The sequence below is a fragment of the Oryzias melastigma genome, linkage group LG17, assembly GCF_002922805.2.
Source record: "Oryzias melastigma strain HK-1 linkage group LG17, ASM292280v2, whole genome shotgun sequence".
Taxonomy (NCBI): domain Eukaryota; kingdom Metazoa; phylum Chordata; class Actinopteri; order Beloniformes; family Adrianichthyidae; genus Oryzias; species Oryzias melastigma.
Window position 1 is genome coordinate 9,199,901 of NC_050528.1, and position 12,742 is coordinate 9,212,642.

General features: G+C 35.3%; 1 protein-coding gene across 2 annotated transcripts in view; it reads right to left on the reverse strand.

Annotated features, from left to right (window-relative positions):
• The window catches only part of arhgap21b (Rho GTPase activating protein 21b), a 41,046-nt gene extending 28,386 nt beyond the window's left edge, over positions 1 to 12,660 (reverse strand). For both annotated transcript variants that reach the window (XM_024273167.2, XM_024273166.2), the window contains exons 1-4: positions 12,449 to 12,660; positions 10,334 to 10,524; positions 2,709 to 2,879; positions 2,576 to 2,597 (exon numbers count right to left, since the gene is read on the reverse strand). In XM_024273167.2, coding sequence (XP_024128935.1) covers positions 2,576 to 2,597; positions 2,709 to 2,879; positions 10,334 to 10,402 — 262 coding nt within the window. In that variant the 5' untranslated portion in view covers positions 10,403 to 10,524; positions 12,449 to 12,660. The remainder of the gene's footprint in view (positions 1 to 2,575; positions 2,598 to 2,708; positions 2,880 to 10,333; positions 10,525 to 12,448) is intronic.
• Positions 12,661 to 12,742: the final 82 nt, after the last annotated feature.

A 12,742-nucleotide genomic window follows, 5' to 3' on the forward strand; every position in this document is an offset into this window, starting at 1 on the left:
CCATCATCAGAAAAGACAAACAAATACACATCTTAGTTGGAATTTTCTTCTATTGAGTAGAAATGTAAATTTTGTACCGTAAGTATACGACGGCAAAGGAAAATTATGTGAACCCTTCGGGGAAATTTCTCTTTCCCAATTTTAACATTTAACTCAAAACAAATGTAAAATAAAGTCAGCTGAAACTAAAACCACACAAAATGATACTTTTAACATGTTTTTATCATATGTTCACATTCACAGTAAAGGCGAGAATAAGTATGTGAACCTATGGGTTTATGATTGCTAAACATGAATCGGCTGTGTGCTGGCCCCTATAGGTTGAAACGAGGCATTACAGTTGAATTTTGTGATTGGTCAACTGGTTTAAGTCCTTCATCATTTTAGGGACTTCACATCTTCATTTTCTGCAGCTCCAGTATAAAAGCCCATCTTTGATTCTGAAACGGTCGGTGGTTATCGTGCTAGCTTTAGCATAGCTGTTTTGTCGTTGGCCGTCAAAAATCTACTGGCTACATGTCTAACAATTAAAACTTAGTGGCTGATTGGTGATGCAGCAGCACAACAATCCAAGTCAAACAACAACAGAATGGTTTCATCTTCAGAAATGGCTCAGTCAGCCTCATTCAGAGGTATGACCTCAAGAGAACATATCACATCACACAGCTCAAGAATGTTACAAAAAACTATTTTTTGTTCTGTTTTTAAGAAATGGCCCTAAGGTTCTGACCAGGGTGCATGTTGGATCTTTTACAGGAAATGTTTGGTTGTTTGGCCATTGCAGCCAAAGGCCACGAACTAGTTATTAAACCCATAGCTCACATACTCTCCCCCTTTCATTTTGAAATATTTTCAATGGGGATCCTAACCCATGTAGTAGCAAATTTAAGCAGAAAGTGAAATAAACTCAATCAAAAACATCTTTTAACTGTACTTAAAAAAAACGTTAATTGAACAATTGGCGAAGTTGTCTCGACATCTTTTAAAAGTCGTGAACCCAGGAAAGAGACTGCTCAAGTAAAATTATATTAGTAATACATGAAGGTCAGAAATATGTCCATTTATACTCCTTCTTGTGGTAAACTGTTAACATGCAGAAATTAAAAAAAACATTTATGTCAAAATACTCAAGATTTGTGACACACTGGGAGCCCAAAACACAAATGTTGTTACATTAGTTTGCAAAAAGTACCAACATGATTAGTCCTAAAATTCTGTTTCTGTCTGTTTGGTTTGAATTAGAGCATGACGGATACATTCCAGCACAGTTTCAGGAATGCAGCTCTTATCACACAAGAACTGGTGACAGAATTACTACAGTACATAGATTCCAGTGTATGAATATCACTGCTCTTGTGCTGGAAAGGGGACACAATAATGGAAAACCTTTCATGCTAACAAAACCAGTTGATATATTTAGACTATCGATACAGATCTTTTGATTAGAGGTGTAAACTAGTCACGATTGATTAATTACAGACATTTTAGCATGTTACAATCATTCTTTAATCGCGTTAATCTAATGTCAGATGTTCATGTCTGATAATGCACACCTGGAAGAGCATTATCCCACTCATAAATAGGGGTGTAACGGATTATCAATACGCCGCGGAGTGACACACATGTGTATCACGGATTTAAGGTTATATGAACATCTTGAGTATTGTTTTATATATTAGGAATATTCATGAGATCAAAGATGTTATTAGTGTTTTCTTTTTATACTGTAAATAGGATTTAATGAGGAAATTGTTGGTGTAATACACATTTGTGTTTTTAAGTACTTTATTTATGCTTTATTAAAAATTGTGGTAAAACTTTTAAAAAGTAAATTTTTAACTATTTTTCTAGCTATTTTTTTCGCTTTTTTTACTGATCCGTAAAATGATTCGAACCGTGACTTTAAAACGGTGAAGCAATCCCAACCGCGAGTTTTTGTAATCCGTTCCACCCCAAGCTCATACCATGGAAATTTACGGAAAAAAAAAAATATATATAAAATAATAAATAAAAGATACTTTGGTTTCAGGACAGGCGGTGATCTCCAAACACAGATACTATGCAAAACATGCTAAAAACTAAAAAATATTTAAATAAAACTATCACCGCGAAAAGGCAATGTATTCATTATTTTTTTCTTTGTTATTTTACCATTTATCACAAGTGATACTACAAACTGTGTGGGCCTGTGGTGGAGTGTCCGCCCTGAGACTGGAAGGTCACGAGTTCAAATCCAGGTCAAGTCAAACCAAAGACTCTAAAAACGGGAAACGGTGTCTCTCTGCTTGACTTGACACTCAGCATTAAGGAGTTTAAACCACCAAATAATTCCCGAGTGCGACTGTGTCTGCAGCTCACCCCTCCCCCAGGGGATGGGTCAAATGGGGAGAACAATTTCACACATCTAAGTGTGTGACAACTAATAGGACTTTAACTTAAACACATCGCAGATTGTTCTCATATCGTGCAAGCCTACTTTAAACTATTTTAGCACTTAATAATAAACACTTCCAGAAATCATAAAACATCACTTTAGGGACTACTCTTTTAGAAATTAAATGTGTTTTTCACTTACCTCTACGGCCTTGATCTTCCACCTAAAAAAGCACAAACACATGATTTAAACGCCTGTGTTCATTGTGGTCTCAGAATTAAAAACAAACTTTCTGCATGTTTCTTTTTGAAGTGAACACATTTCTGAAACTAACCTGGAAGCCGTGCACGCTCGATTCCGGGGGATACACGATGAAGTGTCGCAAGGTGAAACCGAATCCTTGGGATGTGCGTCGTAAAAGTAGAGTTTTGGGCCTCTGCCATGCAAACGATTCCTCTTCTGCTGCAAAAGAATCTGCCAGAGTCCTCCACGCGCCATAGTCATTCTGATCAAGAAGAAAGCAGACACAGGAATCGGTTAAAACTCAACAGAACTCCACAAATAAAAACTTCTCCTATTTAGCAAATTGAAATAACAAGTTAGAGTGGAGCGAATAATAACATTTACCATTTCATGTTTAAATTGTCCAGAAAGCAAAAGCAGCAAAACAAAACGGCGACTCGTAGCTGCTGTTTGTGTCCTCCTTTTTTCAAGTTCAAACAAATACTTGAAAAAGTAAATTATCAAATGTGTTGCAACATCCAAGATGTGTATCTAATAACCAGACTTTTCACACCGCAGACACAAATCAACTTCTCATAATCAAGTTCAGAAACTTGGCAATCTCCACACTGAATCACTGTGTTGAAGCTGCCAGAGATGGTGAGACGTGTTGTTGTGTTTTCCCACATGAAGCACCGCAGCCTGATGGAGCTGAAAGAAAAGCTCTAAACTATGGAGCTAAATTAGGGACAATATTATGTGAAACCCAAATTAAACAAGTTGAAAAAAATATTTGTGTTTGACCAAAAAAAATGTAAAATGACCCAAACTTTTTGCTATTCTGAAATAAACTAAATTATTTTCAGCTTCAAATGTTTTTAGGTTTCAAAAATTAAATTTCAATTTTACATTTTTTTCCCCACTTTCAACTCTTTTTTTTTTCCGACTGAAAATTTCAGTTTCCAAACTCTTGGCCACAACAGGGCCAAAAGTTTTGAAAAAAAAAGTGTAAAAGTAAAAAAAATATTTGAAACTAAAATAAAAATTTTGAAAAAAAAAAACTTTTTGAAGTTTAAATTTTGAAACCTAAAAAACAGAACATTTAAAGCTGAAAATAATTATATTTGTTTTAGAATAAGAAACATTTTTGGACATTTTACATTTTTTTGACAAAGCACCAATATTTTTTTCTATTTAATTTATTTGATAATATTGGCACTAATTTAGCTCCATACTAAAATGCTTAAACCACACTAAAGAAACTTGAAAAAGCCAGCTTTTGGTGCAAATAGATTTTCAAAATATGCTAAAGTTTTGCCTTTTTTAAATGATTTATCAGTCAGTTGGACTCCCCACGTTGTGTTTTTTAACTAAATTTGTTGCGTTAAAACTCACCTGACTCAAATCTTTCCATTACCTAATAAAAGCACAAGGTTTTCCAGCCTTTCGTTGCAGCATGAAAAATCCTGTTGTTTTCTCACCTTTACTCCGTCTCAAATAAGCTCCTCCCCCTCACCCTTTTCCCACAATGTGAGGAATTTGATGAGCTTGCGTTAACATCTTCAGCTGTGCTGTCTGCACAGTGAAATGTCACCATTTCTTTTTAAATGCAACAACTTGGAAAAGTTTTATTCAAAGAAAAAAAAGTGATCATGCAAAGTGAACAAAAATAATTCAAACAGATCCTAGAGTGGAAACAGTCGCTGCTTTTACTAACATGAGGGGAAAAAAATCAATAAAATAAATAAATTAAACAAATTCAGTTACATAAAGAATTTGTTTTTAGTCTATACAACATTGAAAGATGCCCTTAGAGAATGTGTCAAAGTCGAGGCCCGGGGGCCGGATCCGGCCCTCCAGATCATTTTAATGTATTGTTATTAAAGGCCCGATGTTGTCTTGTGCTTATTTCTAACTTGTATAATTTTGAAAAAAAAAAATGTATGGAGCGTAAAATATTCAAATTTATTTAAGGTTTATATTGATTTAATCTGGAATAATATTCCTGTCTTTTTATTATTCATAATTATGTTAAAAAGTTACAGTTTTCTGGTAGTTTTTTGGACTACTTTGGCATTTACTAAGATTTTTTAGGCTATTTCTGGAGTTTAGTTAACGTTTTAGCTACATGCTAGCTGTTTTGCCTAATTTAGGCGTTTTTCTATTTTTTTTGTCATTTTCAGAGTTTAACTAATACTGACATGCTAGCTGTTTAAGCTAATTCATGCTTTTTATGCTGTTTTGGAGTTTAGCGAATTTTTAAGCTACATGCTAGCTGTTGTAGCTAATTTTTTTGGGCTATTTTGGAGTTTTGTTATTTTTCAACTACATGTTAGCTGTTTTGTTTTGTTTCATTTTCTTTTTTCTTAGTCCATTTTGGAGTTTAACTAATATTTTAAACTTTAGGCTAAACTTTTAGGCTTTTCTAAGCTATTCTGAAGTTTTGCTATTTTTTTCAGCTGCATGCTAGCTGTTTTGCCTAACCTAAGATTTTTTTAGGCTAATTTGGCATTTAGCTAATATTTTAATTGGCTATCAGCTTCAGTGATTTCAGATATCAATTTCAGAGTCTTCAGCTGCCAAATTCAGCTTGCAGCATTCACACTAGCATTTTCACAGGTTCATAATTGTGTTAAAAAGTTATGGTTTCAAAGTTTTAAAAATGTCGTTTTAGAGTGTTCAATAAATGTTTATCCTGTTCGGCCTGCGACCTAAGGTTTGTTTTGGATTTTGCCCCCTGGTGCAATTAAGTTTGACACCGCTGCCTTGGAGCTTTTTCCTGTTTTCAAAAAGATCCAAAATGGAAAAGTTTTGCAACAAATGGCGAAATGTTCCAGTGAAAACACTGAATGGTTAGAAGCTTGTGTACAACAGCCTCGCTGAGGAAAGAAAGAGCTGCAGGTACAGTCGACTCCCATGTATTTTCAAGAAACCAGATGAACCGGTTTTACAGTGAATAACCATATTCTGCAACGTCACCCGTTTCCCACTGAGTCTGTGCTTGTCTGCTTCCTCACAAGCACACCTACATCAACAACATCTAGATTCATAAGAAGAGAGCTCCAATAATGACGCGACTATAAATCACAGGATGTTAAGCAAAGCTTGAACATCTTCGGGGCAAGCAAGTCCTGGTCTGCCCGATTGGATCGTGCAGCAGTTTTCCCACTCCGTGATCTTTAGATGTGAGGCGGCGTGGAGCTCAGAACACGCACTCCACATGCAGGGCCTCCTGCAGACTTAAAGCTGCTTTTATACAACAAGTCAATAAGATCCAAACTCACATCATGGTTTCCAGAAGGAAACTAACACCAGGAAAGAATGGAAATTTATCCCAATATGGAAATTACGTTTAATGAGCACCAAAACCTGCACCTTTTCCTACCCACCATTAAATGCCTCTCACCCATTTCTGAATCACCAGAATGCCAGATTGATGTTTGTCCTGGGTGAGGCGACATCAATAAAGTTTTCATTTGTTATTCAGCTGAATTTTCCTTAAAAACCATAAAACAAAAAAACAGAGGATAAAGCATTTATATAAAGAAGCACACATTTAAAACACAACTAATGTATTAGATTCCACTTTTACCATGTTGTGTTTGACTGTATTATTACATAATTCCTTCATAACAACCTAATGTTTAATTTTATACGACTGTGATTGTGTCTACACTCCCAAAGCAAAAGATAAAGAGCAGGAAAAATGTCTGAGTGACATTTAATAAAACCGTGACATGCCAGAGGGTTTTAGAAATAGCTGAGTCGTGATTCTCTAACAAAAGGGTTTGAAGCTAAAACTCAAAAGCTCGAGAGCCCAAATAAAGTTGAGAAAGACCGTCCCAGTTATCATTTCTGCCTTTTCTATTGAGCTAAAACGCACATGCTTGTCCAAGAACAGCATTAGCACATAGGTGATACGTCTGGTATGTTTGCTAAGCTGCTTGAACAATTTAACCTAAAGTTTAAGAGTGTAATCATATTAAATTCAGGATTTTATTCTAATTTATTTAAACTAAAAAAATATGGTGGTAATAGCCGAAAGCAAATACGGGAATAGTTTTTACGAATAAAAGTTACCTAATAGAGCATATTTTTAAGATTTATTCCGTTGATTTATAATAAAAACGGAAATTATGACTGCATTTTCAGGAATAATTAATTGGTTAAAAAGATGACTAATCCTAAAATGTCACAGGTAATTCCACCTCCAACTGGAATTTCCACCTTTACCATATTCAAGAAATAACTACACCTGATAAGTGTTGGAAAATGTATAACCAGCACCAGATAACATCTGCCACCCAAAACCACAAACAAAAAACACACAGAAGCACAAAACCATGAAATAAAAGCAAAACGAGTTCTCTGTGGGCTGCTACATTCTACACCACATCCTGGCCAAACCAAACACAGCGCTGTTAAAAGCCAGAGATAATAATAACGGAGCTTCACCACTGTTCAGAGCTCGCAGCTCAGGCCAAGGTCAGAAGTGCTCCTGGGCCTTGGCTGAACGGAACCACCTTTATTTTTCAGGGTCAAGCGGCTGATGACCGGTTGGTCAGGACAAGTGTTTCCTCAGAAAGTTTGCTCCACTTCAGATCTACGGATCTGAGGATCTAAGGACCGAACGTGTTCACAGAAAAGTAAAAGTCTGGGTTCATGTGGAAGTGAACTCTGGTGCAGTTCATTGCAGTGTGAACACTTCTGTATTTACCTCAATAGAAGGCGCACTTAACCCTTCCGGTCTCCTTAGCTTGTTTACATTAACTTAGTCTTATTTATCTTTTTTTTTAGCTCAAAACTATAGTGTGTGCTTTCTAATGCCATTTCTGTCATTGTCTTCAGTACACACAAGCAGTAGTGCTAATTAGGGGTGTTCCAAAATATTATTGAGATATATCACGATATTTGAAATCTGGATGATTGTTTGAATTGGTTTGACCACCAGAGGGCGCAAAACGTGTTATTTTATGTCCATTTTATGCGTTGAAGAAGAAATTCTGTCTCCGAATTTGTTGTCAATAAAGAGAAAGTAGACAATAACAACAGAGCGACACAGTCATTTTGTCATGTGACGCTACATTGTTCGTGTGTGTAAACTTGAACTCTGTCTGTCTTTCTTTGAAGAGGTTAAAGAATCAGAACCAAATGGAACCGAAACACGGAAATAAAAGATTAACCTCTACACTTCCATTGATAGAAAACTTTTTTTTTACATTGAAAACTAACAAAAACATATTTTGCCCTCAAAGAAAACAATAATTTAAAGAAAAAACAAAGTAGAGATTTAAAGAAGTTATATTTATAAAATTTCTTGAATTACTTATTTTTTTACCCAGCACTAGTATGGAGTTTAGTATCTTTTTGAGAGGCCAAAAATATGAGAAAAGCAAAAAAAATACACAATTTCAGAGCACTCGGTGTAAAAAGTTTAATAAAAATACTGTCTCAATGTTTAGATTTAAATATGCCCAAAAGCACAACTTTTGACTCAACTGGGTAAAAAAAAGGTTATATTGCAAAATTCCTGAAAGAACTAACCAAGAAACTGATTTATTGAACTGCTGACAAAGGAAAAAACATTACCAGCATCAAAGGAAAAATCTCTTTTGTTCAATTTGTCACTAATGATTCATCACCCAAGCCTTTATGACTTATCTAAACAAGACACACACGGGCTTTCGTCGCAGATGGGATAGACGTTTTAGTAAATAGGCCGGTTATAGGAGGGAAAAAGTGAATCACAGCCGCGTCTTATGTTTGCTCCAGAAGCATAACTATAATGCCACAGGAAGTAACAGGCTGCTCTATCTAATTGAAGTTCAATTTTCCCTTCCGATCGCTATCAGTTAGCCATATGATGCCTGCTCTGAGGGCTCTGTAAAAAGGCAGCCACCCTAAATGAGACCAACAATCGGCTTTAATGAAGACAAAATTACCAGTCAGTGGCTTCGTCTTCGCCAAATATACTCCAGATTTCAACATCTTTATTATAAACTAATTTATGTTTTGCCAAGATAACTGATTTTCCTTTTTTAACAGCAGTTATTCACATGATTAATAAGGATTATGTTTGGGGAAGAAAAACATAACAAAACACAACAAAAAAGCCAAATTTAATAAGACAAACTCCATTAGATTTTGAGTTATCATCTTTCTGAGGTATTTTGGCTCCCCTAAACATTGTTAATCGGATTCAGCCATTCTAGTTTGTTAAAGCATTAGCATGACCGTCGTTTCTCCTGTTCACCTAGAAAAGGGGATGTGTGTCAAAGTCAAGGCCCGGGGGCCGGATCCGGCCCTCCGGGTAATTATATCCGGCCCTCAAGATCATTTTATTGGTATCAACGGCCCGGTGTTATCTTGCCCTCATTTCTAACTTGCATAATTTTGACAAAATATATTTTTATGGAGAGTAAAATGAAAGTTATTTTTTCTGGAATATTATTTATATATTATTATTAATCATTATGCTTAAAAGTTACGTTTTAAAAATAAGCATTCTGCTGGCCTTTCTGACTATTTTTTGCATTTACTACGATTCTTTTTAGGCTATTTTAGAGTTTAGCGAATAGTTCAGCTACAAGCTAGCTGTTTTGGCTAATTTAGACTTTTTTAGGCTATTTTGGGGCCTAGCTAGTATTTCAGCTACATGCTAGCTGTTTTGGCAAACTAGTTTTTTTTTTTTCGTTTGTTTTTTTTAAACAGTTTTGAAGTATTGCTAATATTTTAGCTACATGCTACCTGTTTTTGGGTAATTTAGTTTTTTTTTTGTTTTTTAGGCTGTTTTGGAGTTTTGAAAATATTTTAGCTAAATGCTAGCTGTTTTAGCTAACTTGGGTTTTTTTTGTTTGTTTTTTTAGGCTGTTTGCGATGTTTAGCTCATATTTTAGCTACATGCTAACAGTTTTGGGTAACTTAGACTTTTGTTTGTTTGTTTTTAAGCTGTTTTGGAGTATTGCTAATATTTCAGCTACATGCTAGCTGTTTTAGCTAACTTGTTTGTTTTTTAGGTTGTTTTTGAGTTTAGCTCATATTTTAGCTACATGCTAGCAATTTTGGCAAACTCACTTTTTTGTTTTCAAGCTGTTTTTGAGTATTGCTAATATTTCAGCTACATGCTAGCAGTTTTGGCTACTTTAGGGTTTTTTTAGGCTATTTTGAAGTTATCAATTTTTTTTCAGCTACATGCTAGCCATTTTGGCTTACCCACGGTTGTATTTAGGCTAATTTGGCATTTAACTAATATTTTAGCTGGCTGTCAGCTTCAGCGTTTTCAGGAAACAATTTCAGCATCTTCAGCTATCATCCCTAGCACCTTCAGTGGCCAAATTCTGCTCACAGATTTTTTTTCAAAGAGTTTTTTGCATTCATAGCTGCTGCTCAAAAGATGTGAGGGTATTTATTTAGACGACACACTTGCAGAGAAGCAGATGGTGTCCTGTCTGCAATTATAGAGGTCACAGCTTAAAATTCAAGGGATGGGAGTCAAACAAACGGCTTTAGCTCTTTTGTTTCAAACTTTATTTTATGCTCATGTAAAAGAATAGCCATTTAAAAGTTTTTACCTAAAATAGACCATCACTTGATGAGAGAAAATGGGTTTATTTGATGGAAACACTGGCCAAAACACCCTGCTTTGAGTTGGGAAAACTAACAGACACAAAATAAATTCCCCAAAATCTATTTCAAAGCAAATATCCACAAAAAAAGTGAATCAAAAAATGTGTTTACCTCGCAGTAAGAGAACCGCGCTCGTTTCTCCTCATCTTCACAGGGAGGACCCCACCGGAACGCCATCATTCAATTTTGGTTAAAATCCTGCTGTGAGTAAAAGCCCGCACTGAAGAGTCAGCGCCAGTAAGACGCAGCAAAACATTCCGTCTTGATTTATAATCCCATTCTTTCTGAAATCCAAAGCCCATCTGTTAAGAAGAGCAAAACAGAAAAGAACTTAAATCAATCAGGTGTGAAGTTCAAGGATCTCATTCAGCAAAATACCCGATTCATTTGATTAGTGCAGGGTGATCTGACGATACACGTCGGAAGATAGGGAAGTGTCCATCTTGTCTTTAATTTCTAACTTCATTAATATTTGGCTCCATTTTGAATAAAGAGGTTCTTTTAAAGTTTTAAAAATGTAGTTTGTGTGTTCATAAAAATGCTTATCCTGTTCTGCCCGCGACCTAAGGTGCGTTTTGGATTTTGGCTGCCTGTGCGATTGAGTTTCACAAAAATATTACATAAATATTAGAGATAATCCAAGATGTGGAACAGGGGGACCAAGCTTAGAAAGTTCAAACTAATGTGTGCTTTAAAAAATAAAAAAAGATTTTTTTTTTAAATTAGGGCTGTGAACACTAACGAATTACAAAAAAAGCGATTAATCAAGCAGAATTAATGCGTTAATATTCATTAATGCAAACTAATTACACCTTGAGGGGAAACAGTCCTTCGCTTTGCCTCGCCCATTTAGGCTTCCACACCGAGTTTTTGCTTAAAAGCTGCATATTGTCATAAAATGGTGATTAATAGTAATTAATCACAACACAAAAGTGGGATTAATCTGATTTTTGAATTTTTTGCTATCTGATTGGCAGCCTTAATTAAAAATAAATGTTCTAAATGTACAGTTTTGTGTGTGATTTTTAAATTATGATTACTTGCAGATAATAAGCAGTCAGCAAATACTAAATAACAAGTTAATTGCGATTAATCGCAATTAATTTTGTCTCAGGTTTGCGATTAATTAGTCTTTTTTTTAATCGATTCCCGGCTCTAAAAATATACATACATTGTAGTTTAAATAACTACAATTTCTAAAAAGAAAAAAAATATGTGTACCTCAAAAATTAATGTTTCTCATTTATGACTATTGGATTTTGTCATTTCAAAATAAAAGTCAGAGAACAGCAAGGAAATACATTTTTGTCCAACTTTTTAGAGAATATCCTAAATACGGTTTACTGTGGTGTATTGTGATATATATATATAAAACCATTTTCCACAATATTGTTGCTTATTATTTATATAATAAATGTTATTAAAATGCCTATTTAGGTCTTCCTGTGCCCTGAAAACACAACTCTGCTTAACAACCTGTGCCTGTAACAGATGGCTAATAATACCCTATTTATATTTTTATGTTTATTTTAAAAGCAAAATGTGTTTGAAGTGAAGTCCCTCAGAAATACAAACCTGGAAGGGAAAATATGCGTTTTATAATTAATAAATTACCTATTGCATATTGGTCGTGTAACCTGTATTCAGTTACTAGACCCGTTTCAAAGTAACCCGACCCACCTTAACAGGTTAGGTACGCACTTTTATTATATACTGACCTCATTTAAAACGCTAAATCGAAGCACATTCGACTAAAAGTGAATTCTGCGCCCCGCCATTATTTTTGAAAGACAAAAACTGAGTAAGATGAACGTAATGAATGACCAAGCCACAAGTGGTCAACAGACGGAAGGCAGGGCGAACAAAGTCCTTTGAATTCAAATAAAATGTCTTTAAAACGAGTACAAACAAATAGTAGATCATTTAAACACGTCGTACTTTGGGTGCTATCGTTAAAAACCGATCAGTGTGGGGGTGAATTTGATCACTGTTTGAAAAGATCGATGAACTCGTCGTGTTTAACTGTTGTTCTTCAACAAAAACCTCTATTACTACTTATTAAATCGCCATATAACAAACTTAGTGTCCACATATAAGACAGTTACTTTTTTCCAAACTCTAAAAACACTTAAATTAAACTACGTGACGAAAACAAAAGCAACACCGAAGCCCAAAGCGGCTGCTAGCGTGTAGCATCTATGCTAACAGTAGTTTTAACAAAGTTACCTGTGTTGTTGAACGGCGTCGCCACAAGCGGACAGTGACGACGATCCAAAAACCAGACTAAGTCGCATAAAAACATTGTATGACGGTCGTCCACAAAGTCATCCAACTTGAGTAAACACGGACTTCCTAATAATTAGTCAAACCCACTCGGTGGTGGAGGCGCATGGTTCAGTTTGGTGACTGGATTTTTTTTTCTCTGTCTTTGGTGTTCCAGACTTTGGGATTCCACCTTCGGTCAATAGGATACTTTTGTCCAATCAGAGGCGGCGTTACGTTCAAGCTGGCCAATCACAT